Source organism: Pleurodeles waltl, chromosome 11 (assembly GCF_031143425.1).
Source record: "Pleurodeles waltl isolate 20211129_DDA chromosome 11, aPleWal1.hap1.20221129, whole genome shotgun sequence".
NCBI classification, from domain to species: Eukaryota; Metazoa; Chordata; class Amphibia; order Caudata; family Salamandridae; genus Pleurodeles; species Pleurodeles waltl.
The window spans coordinates 826,533,830-826,548,327 of NC_090450.1; the positions used below are offsets into that span (position 1 = coordinate 826,533,830).

General features: G+C 43.8%; 1 protein-coding gene across 1 annotated transcript in view; it reads left to right on the forward strand.

Annotated features, from left to right (window-relative positions):
* The first annotated feature begins 13,392 nt into the window (after positions 1 to 13,392).
* LOC138266189 (solute carrier family 2, facilitated glucose transporter member 11-like) overlaps positions 13,393 to 14,498 on the forward strand; it is a 307,604-nt gene continuing 306,498 nt past the window's right edge. Inside the window, exon 1 of the mRNA XM_069214670.1 lies at positions 13,393 to 13,675. Within this exon, the coding sequence (XP_069070771.1) occupies positions 13,547 to 13,675 (129 nt within the window). The 5' untranslated portion in view covers positions 13,393 to 13,546. The remainder of the gene's footprint in view (positions 13,676 to 14,498) is intronic.

Here is a 14,498-nt window from a genome sequence, read left to right on the forward strand (position 1 = left end):
TTTATATGGATATTCATATATTATATATGTTTTATAACAGTACATTTAAAATTATTTTTAAAATGTAAGATAATGTAACAGATACATTTTAAATTATATTGCTTACATTTTTAATATTATTGTTTCTTTATATATATATATATATATATATATATATATATATGCATGGCTATCTAAATTTCCACACACACATGTCCGTGAGTGTTTACATAAATATATACTTTTATACAGCTATATTTATTTACACATATTACAAAACACATTTTATCGCTTCATGCAAAGTAACCCCCAATTGTACATTTTTGCTTACCAACCTGAGAACCTAGCCTTAACTGAGACACTAGTACCTGGTAGTTACCTAACCATATCTAAAATTGTTTTTGTGCATCCTTCAAAACATACTTTCACAAGTGAGATCATAACTGATTCCAGTGTATCTTCCTCTTAAAACTTCTTGTACATTAAAATGGACATGGATTGGTCATTCCTTAGGGGATGTTCCTGTGAAAGGGGCCATTCTGCCCTCTAGGATACCTACCTCGGGTACCTCCTACACCCATATTCCTCCCCCCATGGGCCTGTGCTACCCTGCGTCCACTGTTCCTGTGCAGGTGGTTGGCAGGCAAGGACTGCATTTTAGTGACCGCCCCAACCCCTGCAACCTCCTTTTGACTTGCTGCCAGCACCCCATGTAGACCTGTGATACTGTAGTTATTTTTGGTCTTAAAGGATGTCTTACATGGACCTGAACCAATCACAACCTCACCTACCGCAGGCCAGCATAGTTCACCTACTATCTGCCCCCCCCCCACACAATAGCGCAGCGATGAACTAACCATGCCAACAAATTCTCTAGAAACATTTTGTTATCTTTCTTAACATGAGGACCCCATCCTGCTAGAAAAAATGTTACTTACCAATCTTATTGTTCGCTCGCTCATTTCACAGAGTCATTGAGAGCTTGACCAACTTACCACCTCTCCAATTCAACCTGGGAATGATGTTTGGCCATGCTAGCACAGTCTCAGGAAACTTCTTTGTGAGCCAACCAATCTCTGAGCTAACCAATTCAAACAAGTCCTTCCTTTAGATCACCATTAAGTAATTACCGCGAAGATGAACAATAATATCCAGGGAAAGAGTTTGTCCAATGCAGTTCTTGAATGGGCAAAGTGCAGCCCTCCTTCACCACAGAAAGTCAGTTGATATCCAGCTTCCTTTGCCTTGGCCGCATAGCCACCAAAACCTTTAAATGCATAACGTATGAGTGGCCCAACACCAGCGCCTCTATAACCCCTCTGGTTCCAGTGTTGACAAGAAGTGCTGAGATATCCAATGGCTGTCTCAAATCCTCACAACGTCCACCTGTGTTAACAGGAGAATACAAAAGAAGAAGAGGAATTAGAGGCAGATGTCTACAACAGGTCCAATCTCACATAGTACTTGTAGCAGCCAAACCTCCACCTGCCAATCCTTTGTACAACCGGCCCCACTAGCCCCATCCTTGCGAGAGCAGAGGAGGCCCCAATACTAAAGGAACACAATCCATACTCAGTAGGGTCCAAACCTGATGCACTCAGAGCACTGTTAAGCACTCTGCAGAACTGAAACCTAGTGAAAGGTGTCCCATCTTCATGACCCAACAGCGGACCAACAAACCCCTGAGATCAGTGGGCCAAAAATGCCTTCAAAATCCCCAGGGAACAGCACTCATTTCGTGGAGCCCTATGCAATAGAATGTGATTGCCCCTACCCATCTGGTCAGTCTTTGAACAGGTCATAGTGATTTCCAGGGTGCCATTTGGCCATTGAATCAGCACACTTCAAACCTCCATTTGTATCCCTGTTGTTTTTGGCCACTAGCTCCTCTACCCTCAGTGCCCCATAAAATGCAAGGGCAAAAGCTGCTCTGAAGAGACGGACCTAATTCTGCGATCTGAAAATGATCCCCAAGGTGGACATGAAGCTACTAGCTTAACCGTGTCAATGGGGCACCGAGAGTCCAACTTGGTCTCCTCCAAATGCTGCCAACCCTTCAATTCCCTTTGGACCAGGAAAGCTTTTGTCCCATCCGTGAGCCCCAGCATCTTTGCAAAGAATGAGATACCAGCAATGTGCCACTTGGAGTATGAAACTGTTCACCCTTCTTCCATTTGGGATCCCAGAAATACTATAACTGACTCGGGTGCGAACCAGTCCCCTACCCTAGTACGCCGCAGAAACTTGTAGTATGTGCAAAATGCCCTCCTCCCCAAAAAAGCACACCTCGTCCTGGGTGCTAAATTGGCTGTGATGAGGTCTGCTGAACAGGGACACTAAGCCGCCACAGTTTCTCCTGGAATAGCATAGGGAACTTCGCTGCTCCTGGGTAATGGTGCCTGAAGACCAGCATCTCAAAATGAGATAAAGCATCTGATGCATTGTTTAGTACACCAGGCTGCTCCTCGGTAATGGTACCTGAAGGCCTGCATCAGTATTTCTGTGATTGAAATATGCTTGTCTAATGTTGAGCTTTATGGTAAGGCAGCCAGATCCCTCAATCAGTACTTCTATAGCACAGCTAATCACCTGTGGGGTCTCAAGGTGCTGTTTGCGGGCATGCTGCTCAATCGAATAGCCAGGTCTTGAGGTCCTTTCTGAACTGCTTCATTGATGCGGTCTGTCTGAATTTGAAAGGTAGGGTGTTCCATATTCGAGCTGCGAGGTAGGAGAAGAATCTTCCTACTGCTGTGCTTTTTTCAGATCTTGGGAATGGCTGCAAGAGCAAGCTGGGAAGAACAGAGTTGTCTTTTGGGTGCATAGAAGGTGAGGCGGTGGTTGAGGTAGGCCGGTCCTATGTTGTGTAGTACCTTGTAGGTGTGTATCAGAAGTTTGTAGGTGATGCGTTTGTTGACTGGGAGCCAGTGTAGGTCTTTGAGGTGGGAGGAGATGTGGCTGTGTTGGAGGATGTCCAGGATAAGCTGGGCTTCTGCATTCTGGATTATTTGTAGTCTTGATTGCAGTTTCTTGGTAGTGCCGGCATAGAGTGCATTGTTGTTTTCTAATTTGCTACTGACAAGTGTTGGGAGACTGTCCTCCTCATCTCTGGGGGGATCCACTTGAAGATTGTTTGAAGAAGTAAAAGGGAGTGGAAGCATGACGATGAGACGCCATTGACTTGGCGAGTCATGGACAGAGAGGAGCCCAGGATGATGACCAGATTGCGTGCATGGTCGGTGGGAGTTGGAGGCGATTCCCAGTGCGGTAGGCCACCATGAGTCATTCCAGGTGGAGGGGGTTGGAGCCGATTACGAGGATCTCTGTCTTGTCTGAGTTGAGTTTGAGCAGCAGGCTTCCATCCAGGTGGCGATTCCTTGGAAATTTCGCTTGGCCTTTGGTGGGTCGTCGGTCAGGGAGAGGATCAGTTGGGTATCGTCAGCATAGGAGACAATGTTTAGATTGTGTTGTCTGATGATTTTGGCGAGTGGGGCCATGTAAATGTTGAAGAGTGTCGGACTGAGTGAGGATCCTTGGGGTACTTCGCAGCATGTTTCTTTGGGTTCAGATGTGAACGGTGGTAGTCTGACACTTTGTGTTATTTCAATTAGGAAGGATCTGAACCATTCCAGTGGTTCACCGCAGATGCCGGCATTGTGTAGTCTGTCACAGAGGGTGGATTGGGAGATGGTGTCAAATGCAGCGGAAAGGTTGTGGAGGATGAGTGCGGCTGTGTCTCCATGGTCTAGTATGGCGCATATGTCATCGATGGCTGCTAGGGGTGTTGTTTTAGTACTGTGGTTGCTCCTAAATCTGGATTGGTATGGGTCTAGGATCTGGTGTGTCTCATGGAATTTGGTGAGTTGCTGGTTGACGCCCTCTAACATGCCTTGGACATGGCAATGTGTTTATAATAAAGCAACTGAGGTTCTGAGAAAGTGTCCCCACATAAAAATGTCATGTGTTTCTGTGAATGTTAGCGATGCAGTGTACCACTTGTGCCGACAACCCTATCACGCTGCAGTCTTGAGGAAAGCACAGAGTGAAAGAATGTGGTACTAAGAAATGAAATGCTTTCCTAGGCAAAAGGAAAACAAGATAAAGAAAATAAAACACCACCACGAATGTGTCAGATTCTAAAAGAATAAAATGAAATAAAATAAAATACAACATTACTAGGCTAAAGGGCACAAGCAACAGGCCTAGGTGCTAAAATAACATGCCCAGAGTCGTCACTAAAATGGCTCTACAACACCTTCCCCTTGTCGGTTCAAAAGTGGCAAAGCAACCCAGTTCCTAAGTTAAAAGGCAACTAAAATGCAGTGCTTCAAAACACACACACACACACACACACACACATATATATATATCTATATATCTATATATTGTGACACACTTGAGCATGTGAATATGAAGGAAGAGGTCAATTTTGAAACTTAGCAGTGGCACCAATTAAACCAAATTTAAAAATCAGTGTAATTTCGAAAATCTCCAATGACAGCCTGGATAATTTAAGCAAGAAATGTTACACTTCCGCAGATGGTAATGGGACCAAGTTGGTGCCAAGGAAAACCAAAGAGCACTCATGATCTAAAGCCTGAGCTCCAGCTGAGGCAGCAGCATTCTTTGTTGTGCCCGGTGTTGAGTCGAGAGTTGCATAATCGGCGATGGGCAGCTCATACATGACTTCTAGTAGCAAATGCACCCTCAACGTGCATGTCTAGTAATGAGCCCTCAGTGACAGATCAGCATCCAATGAAAGTAAGCACCATGAAGAAAGACACACTTTCAGTGCACACTCGAGGAGGCACCAAAGGCATCAAAACTTGGGCGGCAGACAATCCAAAACCGGTCTGAATAAGAGAGACCAGTTGTACTCCAGTTCTTCCGGGAGTGGTACTCCGAAACACTGCATCATGCGTTCATGACACAGTTGCACCAGTGGAAGTGCCATCAGTCCCCTTGTTGTGATGGGACAGCCATTGCAAATAAAGAGCAACAGCCACCTATTATAGTCACAGTAATTGGAAATCCCCTCAGAATATTGAGTGTATGGCTGAAGGTATTAAGCCAAACATAGAGGGGAAGTGTTAACAAAACCAGAACCAACAGCCTTAAAGAAATGTACAATCCCAGTAGTACTAGATGCATTAAGTGCACCATAAGAAGGACCAAACTCCTTATCCACAGCAATCTTATCATGCACTAGATCCCCAACTTTTGCAATCCAGGTGATAGATGTTATTGGTGCATCCCTTATTCCTAAGGACGCCTCACAGGCAGATGCGTTGTCGGCATGGAACTGTTGTAAGTCCTGCAAGACAGTGTCACATTCATTTATGTCAAAAGATGTATCTGCCTCCTCTGTGCCAGGATCATCAAGATCCGGAACATACATTTGTGTTCCAAATAGGCAGTCATAAAGGGCCCTCGCAGGGACCTTTTGGGCAGACTATTAAGTCCTCTCTGGACTCAATACAGGTGATTAAGCCAACTACGACCCGTGCCTAATACTCTAACTGTTAAGTATTGCTTCAAGTCCTGTTTCTTTACTCCACAACACTGTTTCCCTGAATGCCCTTGAGGTGAAAGCAGGCCCCTGGTCCAAGTGGAAAGCTTCAATTGCATATGTGCTGATAAAGACTTGCAAATCTTTAATAACAGTTTGAGCGTCAGCTGAGCATTGTGGCCATACCTATAGAACTCTGGAGCATGAGTCAACAGTGACTATGATTTATTTGTATGCACCATTAGGTGTCAAGGGGCCACAATGGTCCAGGTACACACATTGTAGAGGTTTATTAGAAATTTGGAGGGGTGTCTGCGGTGGGCTTTTGATGGTGGACCCTTTTATTTGCTGACAGATGACACAGCAAAGGACATACTGTTTGGTCTGTTTGTATAGACCTGGCCACCAATAACATTATTGTAATAGTGAAATAGTAGCTGCCACACGAGTGTGGGCAAAAGCAACTCTCTCATGCACTGCTTCATTCAACTCATGTCTTTGATCTTTGTTGAGGATCTCAAGATCACTCACTCCTGGTATTGCTGCGAAGGCAGTATCTAAGCTAGATATGGAGTAGGAATATTTGAAAGGATATGCCTTTGTCATGGGCTTGCTTTCACAGCTGCCAATATTTCATCATCCAACCTCGTCCGTGAATGAGTTATTGAAGCAACAGAAGCTGTAGCTACAGCCACCTTGGCCACTTCATCAACCAAGGTATTGCCTGTAACGTGTATTCCAACACATTGGCGTCCCAATGTATAAACTACATGGACATTTGGTAGCGTTTCTTTCAGATCCACTACTTTCCCTCTCAGTGGTCTGTTTTTGATGGTGTTGCCTTTTGAATCTCTGAACCCATTCTGGCACCAGCGATGCAGGTACTATTCATTGAAGGACTGGACACAGTAGTACGGATCACAGACAATTAGTGTTAACTGTCCTGGATCTGTGTGTTCCAGTGCAATCAACAGTGCCTTGAGCTCTGCTAGTTGTGCAGTTCAGTCCCATAAAGTCTGCATGTAGGTGTACTGTGGATGGAATTCACCATCCTTCATGTAACCACTCACAACCGCACAGGCGGCGGAGTATTGATGTTTCGTGCCTACTGCTGCTTGGGCTGGGCCATCAGTGTACATAATTATTTGATATTGTTCAATAGGCAAAGTGTTTGCTGGAAATGGGTATTCTAGTTAATGTTGGAAAAATTCTTGAGCTTGTAATTTTGGGTCAAAAACATAATCAACATTAGTGGGTGTCAGTACCCATTGAATTCAGCGTGGATGTAGTTCTTTAGCGTTAGGGATGCTGGCTTTTGTGACAGCCTCAAGAGCTGGGATTGTAAATACAGCAATTATGCGTTTCCACTGGGCCAGATGTCTCTCTTTAATGACAGCCATCTGAATGGCAGTCAGAATTGTTTCTGTGGGAGCAAAGCGTTGTTCAGCTGTGGAATACAGATGTGATTTATATGTGATTGTAACGGTATCACCCTCATTGAATGGTACAGAGGTGAAACCAATGGCCCCAGCAATTACTCTGATGACCAAATGTGTTTTGCTGTCTCTTGTGTGGAAGTGTTTGGCTGGAAGCATGTCTTGTTGCAGTGCTCTGAGAATGTGTGCCCCTCTGTCCAATATTTACTTGAAAAGTCAGGACGTATTAAGTTGTATAGTTGTTTAATGCATTGTGTATAATCTGGAATGTATGTTCTGCCAATTTAAAAAGCCCAATAATGACTGACGCTTTTTGATGATGTTTGGTGGTTGCAATTATGTAATTTTTTCTAAAAATTGGGGTGCTAGGATCTTGCCATCATCTGATAATTCCTATCCCAAAGATAGGACACTAGGGGAGGCTATTTTTGTTTTTCTGAACTTAAATTTGTAGCCTAATTCAGCATATCCTACAACAATGCGGCTCACCCGTCTTATATGTTGAACAATATAATCATCCTTGAGGTAGATATCGTCTACACAGGACAATGCCTTAGGGTCAAGGTTGTGTAAAATTGAAATAACACAAGCTGAAAACAATCCAGGACTGTCTTTATACCCTTGTGGGAGTTGGCAATTTTTTTCCTGTCAGTCTAAAGCACTAAAACGTGTTAAATCACTACTTTCAGGCTCAATATTTTGGCAGAAAAAAACATTGGATATATACACAGTTGTTTTGTATTTTTTGTGCACTATATTATTAATAAGTGCTGTACTGTGTGCATTTTGAATGGTAAATGTGCATGAGTGACTATTTAAATGTCTGTAGTCTAAGACTATTCAATATTAATGGTCTGGTTTAACTATGGGTAACAACGGGTTATTCATTGGTGAGTCACGGGGTTCAGTTACGCTCTGGGACTCTAGCTGTGTGAGAATTTCCCTCATGGGTGCTCTAGCTTCATGATTTATTATCATATTGGTGTTGTAGTTGGGATCTAATTGGTGTGATATTGTAGGGAGACTCTTTATCCCACCTTACAAAGTTGCAATTTAACGCTGGTTAATGCCTGGTGTGACTGCATGTGGTTGCACTGGGGCAGCTCATACTGGGTTAGTTTAATGTTTGCATTACAACTGTACTAAGAGACTATATATCGCTGTAAGTTGAACGTATAAGCGGCGAACCTCAGCTACTGCCAAGGTGCCTGCATCAGGATGTGGTATATATATGGCCAATAAAGGCCAGGTAGGACCATCATTTCTCAGAGGACCTAACCTAACGTGTAGTATTGTGTTGGATAGGGGGCCATCAAGCAAGTTATTATGGTTTTGAAATGATAGAGGTATCTCTAAGTATGCGTATGCTCTCTATTGTGCAGATGTATTAGTAGGTGTGTAATGATGAAATGTATTATTGTTCCCATCAACTGCTGGAAAGTTGACCAAAGAATAGAATGTTTCTTTTCTATAGGCTTGATGAGCCTCAACTACAAATGTTACAGGACCTCCCTGGGTTGTAAGGCCAATAGATAGCAAATGAGCAGTAAGGGGAGGATGCATGTTTACTGCAATTACAACCTGTTGCGGGTTCGCCATGGTAGATATACCTGTTAAGAGATAAGCATTGAATAGGTACTATTTACCTAGCTGATGTGGAAATCCTTAATACCACAGACATCCCTGTATAAAGTATTGAGGTGCCTTTAGCGTGCAGTGAGGCAGAGATACTCAGGAGGATAAAAAAATCAGTGCCTGACAAACGTTGGCGGTGCCTTGTCGCGTTGGCTCTCATTGTACCAATAAAGCTGCTGGATTTTGGGCAGCAGCATCACCTGATTTGTGGGGAGCTGAGTCCAATCCCACACCATGTGACAACTGACGGCCTAATCCATTTCCGGACAGCTAGCAGCACCTCATCTCTGCCCAAGAGCAGGGACGATTTGTGGCAACCAGGCGCTTGACATTATGACTTCTCATGGAAATCATGGTACAGAGGATCTCATCCTTTTCTCTCAGTTACATTAGTATCACACAAGCAAAGACAAACAGAGGCAGTAAAGGTTCAATAAGATGTATTGAATCAGCTGCGTCTTGGATAAGATGGCATGACATGCAATAATGAGAATGATGAAACATACTAGAAAGTGACAAGGAAAGTGAAATGCAAGAAAATTCCCCCCATACTGTCACTATGCACAATATATGCAATTCCTACCTAAGCTATGTTAGAGCACAGCAGTGCAGCAGTTTCTTCTGGAAAAACATTATCCCCCATTCCCGAGTATGACAGTAGTGGAGAAGCTTGTAATCTATAGAGACATCATCCCCATGTGGGCGAGGGGACCGGTGGTCTCAGAAAGCAGCTGTAACGGAGTCAAACAGCATATAGCGGTGATCACCTGGCTGGAACCGCCTTCTAACGTGCATAGGACAGGGAATGTTTTTATGATAAAACAACTGATGTTCTGAGAAAGAGTCCCCATTTACAAATATGTATATTTCTGTGAATGGTAGAGACACAGTGTATCGCTTGTGCCGACAATTCTATCTCGCTACGGCCTTGAAGAAAGCACAGAGTGAAAGAATGTCATACTAAGAAACATAATGCTTTCCTAGGCGAAAGGACAACAAGATAAAGAAAATAAAACACCAGAAAGAACGTGGACGGTTGTAAAAGAATAAAATAAATAAAATAAAACTTTACTAGGCTAAAAGACACAAGCAGCAAAAGTAGGTGCCAAAATAACGTGCCCAGAGACATCACTAAAATGGCTCTACAACAATCCACAAAAGGATAGACTTTCTGCAAACAAGGATGTGGGATGGAGATAACAACATTGGGGAGGTCATAAATGCAGTCACAATTTGATTAATGCAAAGACAGAGACAGTCTACTGTCTGTGAAAATGATAATCAAAAACAATTTGTTCAAAATAGTGTTATCCCCTTCATCTTTGGCTTGAATAGCACAGGTGTGGCCAGAGACATAGGCTCAGATTTATTAACACTGTGCAATGTCTCATAGTCACGCAAAGCAATGAGTTGGTAATTATTCTTCAGTGCAAAGAGTATTTTACATTGGGAAGGTGCCCGTGTTCTGCTCCTAAAACACTTTGAACTGCTTTGCATCACAGGAATATTACTGGGGCATTACAGTGCAAAAACGTATTGACTCAAAGCCTGCTCTACTAAGATAACCAGATCAGCTTTCAGGAAACAACTAGCATCTTGAAGCAGGTGTTAACCAGAAGAAATGCTTTAATTTCTCAAAATAACCATGCATTGCACGTGTGCTGAAGTTTGCAGCGCCATCAGTGGGATCCTTCTATGTTTGCCTAGACATGTGAATTTGTGCTGGAAACATACGCTTACAGTACGAATCCTATGCTGACAGTGCACAACTCTCCACTGCAAGGTTGTGCATCAAATAAGGCAGCCTTTTAAGCCTGTAACAGAGGGGAAGGCAGCATCAGCAGTGAAGTATACAGAGTGGTTAGACAAATTGCAAGCATTCCTCCCATCACCTTTTGTGTGTTTGATGTTGTAGGAAAGTGTCCCTTTTTGACATGGTCACCCCCACGTTTTGCCTGGTATTCAATGAAATTTTGACTGAAATTGCTCTGGGTTCCTGCTAACCAGGACCCCAGTGTCTGATCTCTTCCCTCAAAACTGTGCAATTGTTTTTCTATTTACAATAACTTTAACCCCCCATAAGTCCCTAGTAAATGGTATCCCAGGTACCTAAGGCCTGGGTACCAAAGAGGGTCCCCAAGGGTTGCAACAAGTATTGTACCACCCTCAGGGATTCCTCACCTAGCACACACAGACAGCCATTGCAGGCTGCGTGTCTTGGTGCTGCTACAAGTGAAAACACAACATGGCACCCAGCCTGTGTGCCCTGTCCCTTATGCTGTGTGCAATATGAGTCACCCCTACCACAGGCCTTACATCCCTAAGGCGGGGTGCATTATATTACATATGAGGGCATATCTGCAAAAACAGATACCCCCTGCTATGTCTTTCTCGATTCTTGGACATAGTGAGTGAGCAGGGATGCCATTTTAAGTACATGTGCTGGACAATGGTCAATTCGAGTTCCCCAGCTAAATGATGGCTTCACTGAATATAGCGATGTTTGGTATCAAATATATCATATTAATAAACCCTCACTGATGCCAGTGGTGGATTTATTAACACATGCACCTAGAGGGCACTTTAAAGGTGCTGCCTGAAAACCTACCAACTACCTGTATGGGGACTGACTAGTTTTAGCCAGCTTGCCATCATCAGACAAGAGTTTGATCTCCTAGGATGAGAGCCTTTGGTCTCAGACTGGCAACTACAAAGCCTTCCCTGGGAGAGGTGCTTACACACCCCACCCAACCTGCATTCCAAAGCAGGGGGTTCAAAGAAGCCCACAGCCATTGGCATGCAGATCTGCTGCCCCCCCACCCCATGGCCCATTTGACACCTGGATATGAGACTGCAGCAGGCCACTCTTAATGGATATGACTATGTGCTGTGTTTTCCCTCTTGTGCAACACAGCACAGCAAATTTGACTGCTTTACTAGATCAAAATTGAGTAAACCTGCCCCATAATTTGCTTCCCTCTCTATGCTTTCTATCAAAATCCTAATAATGAGGCAGTATTCCCAGGAGGTCTTTCTTGTGTTTTCAAACAGTGGGAATCAGGAATATTGCTTATGAATTACTATAATGACTTGAAATTCTATATTACGTCCCCCATGTGTACGCAATGTGAATAACAAATTCTAATTAATGTATAAATTACTAACTTTATTTAGAAAAAAAATCATGATTTTATATAGCACATACATAGCCCAAGGGCATCAAAGTGCTTTGCAAGAGAAAAAATTTGAAACTCATCTAGCGCATACATATGAGCAAAGCAGTAAATCCTTAAATTGCCTTGGCGATATTGAAATGCTTAACAAGAGGGACTGTTTCTGACAATCGTCAGGAGCTAATTTTAATCTAAACAATAAAAAGGTGTAAAGCCAAATTTGGAATAGGCTCTAGACAATGAGTAAATTTGCAATCACAACATTAACCAAAGTGTCGCTGTTGTGCAAGGGTGCCTGCGTTGGTGTTAAGCTGCACACAGTGTGCCAGTGCAAGGAGAGAGCACAAATGCTGCACATCTTTGTAAATATGAACCATTTCTGCTCTCCCTTTCATGCAACATGGTGCACCATCTTTGCTTACTGCCCTGCGTTGCGTGAAAGTTTAATAAATATGCCCCCAGATGTTTGGGAAAGAACGTCTGAGCTAAGCAAAGATTCCAGGGAAGGCTAGGAGACATAAAACGAGAAAGGTACCATGGCTGGAGCCAGAGGGCACCTAAAAAGAGGTTAAGAGAATCAAGGATAGTGGGTGAATCAATGCTAGGGGGAAGTGGATACTGTGTAGCTGCTGTTGGGATCACGGGGGGGTGAAAGCTGTGATACAGGAGGAGAAATGAGGTGAAGTGGACTAGAAGGGGACAAGGAGACATACAGAAAAGAGATGAGGTGCAACAGATAGGGGATTACAGATCATGCGCACAAGTGTAGTTCATGAAAGGAGAAAGAAGGACATATGTCCACAGGAATGTGATAAGAGGAGCGAGAAGCATGTGTTGGGGATAAACTGAAGAGGCAGCGGCAGCTCCCTCTGATATGGAGAGAGCCTAACCCTCCCTCCCCCACCCCCAAAAAAAGCAGCTGCTGCAAAATCCCTGCATGGAAAGGGAAAAAAAACGGGTCTCATGTGATCAGTAATACATTTTGGAATCTATAGCTTGGAGATGGCTTGACTTGCAGGGCAGACCACTGAGAAATGCCCTGCAAGGAGATTTGGCTTAAAGGCCAGGGCTGCCAACTTTGGCACTGGGGCGCGAAGTTCCAGTGCCGGTTTGAGCAAATCACTCAAACTCTTCGTGCCTTAACCTGAACTCTGTAAACTAATCTGGCTCTTTAATGAGCTTGGGCAAAAGTCGAGCGATACAACTACAAAACGCACACAGGTCCGATGCCTCGTTGAGCACCTTACCTGGCTGTTGCGAAGAGAATGTGGTTTAAGGCCCGGAGCTAACGACTCGCGGGGAAACCAAGTTCGAGACTCAGCGTTGGCTCACCATCCTGTGATTCTGAGCAAATCATTTACTCGTTCCCTTGCCTAAAAAATAAAAACAATGTGTCCTTGTGTAATGTAACTGATGTTCAACTAATCATTCCAGTACTATCAGATTCAGTACCCGTAATATATACAAAACAAAAGCGCTAAGGAGGTCAACAGTGCCTGCTCTTCCCACTTATACAAAAAATAATTTATGAAGCCCCTCTACTTCGTTGTATGATTCTATTAAAATCAGATCCCGGTGAACAGCTGACTAACCCCAGGTCCCGATTCTTCGAGGAACTGCAACATTCATTTGCTCAAGCCCCATGACGAACGCAGAGTTCTGCTTTGTTCTGAACCGAGAAAACAGAGCGTGCTAAATGTGTTGTAAAACGCGTGGCCTCATATGACGACCCGCAGGGAAGTGGCAGGCCCCATAATGATGTACATTGTCTTCACTGTAGCTCTGCTCGAGTTTTAAAAGCAAGGGATGGCACGGGGATGTCTCACGGTCTGCAGTCCATGGTGTACCCGGACATCCACGACCGCTTACAGAGAGCAGCCCTGCACGAGCCTGAGAGCGAAATGGAGAAACAGCCGCTGCTGAAGACGCCGGAGAAGCGGAGCAGGGTAAGTCCAACCTAATAAAGTCTTTGAAGCTAAAAACAAAACTACACCTTATTAAAGCATCAGTCTTCAGGAATGATGTAGTTGTGGAGTGTGGCATTTTTCTTATATACATTTGTTTAGGAAATTTGACTAGATTTAGGGGTATATTTAAGAGCCCCTAGTGCCTCCTTGCGCCACATTAGCGTCATTTTTGTTACACTAATGTGGTAGAATGAGGCCAAAATCCCCGCGCCATATATACAAAGTGGTGCAATGCATGTATTACGCCACTTTGTAACCCTTTACGCTACATTATGCTTGCGCTGATAGGGGGGCTAAAAAAATGGTGCAAAGAAATCTAGTAGATTTCTTTGCATCATTTTTATCAGCACTTTTAAACCCTGCTCAGACCAGGCGTTAAAAGGAGGCGACCCATTGATTTCAATGGGTCTCAATGAGCTTTCCAGGATTAGTGTCAACATTTTTGTTGCTAATACTGCAAAGCTCCGGACTAGTGTCAAAATCCTGCAAAGCTCCGGACTAGCATAACATTTTTTGACACTATTCCCTTAACTAGCACCATGGTGCGCCGTATTTTAAAGACGGTGCACACATGGTAGGGTTAGGGGAGCGCTAAGGGGTGCAAGAAAAGTGGCAGGGCACTGTGTGCTATGCCACTTTTCTTAAATATGCCCCTTAATTTTGCCAGAGCTCTCAAATGTTCCTGGTCCATGCTTGAGTACCTGATCCGGATAGATTTTTGTCTTTGCATTCTGATACTTGGAGTTTAGCACTTATCATGCACCAAACAGGACCACAGGTACCGGAACTGTTGACACATGGA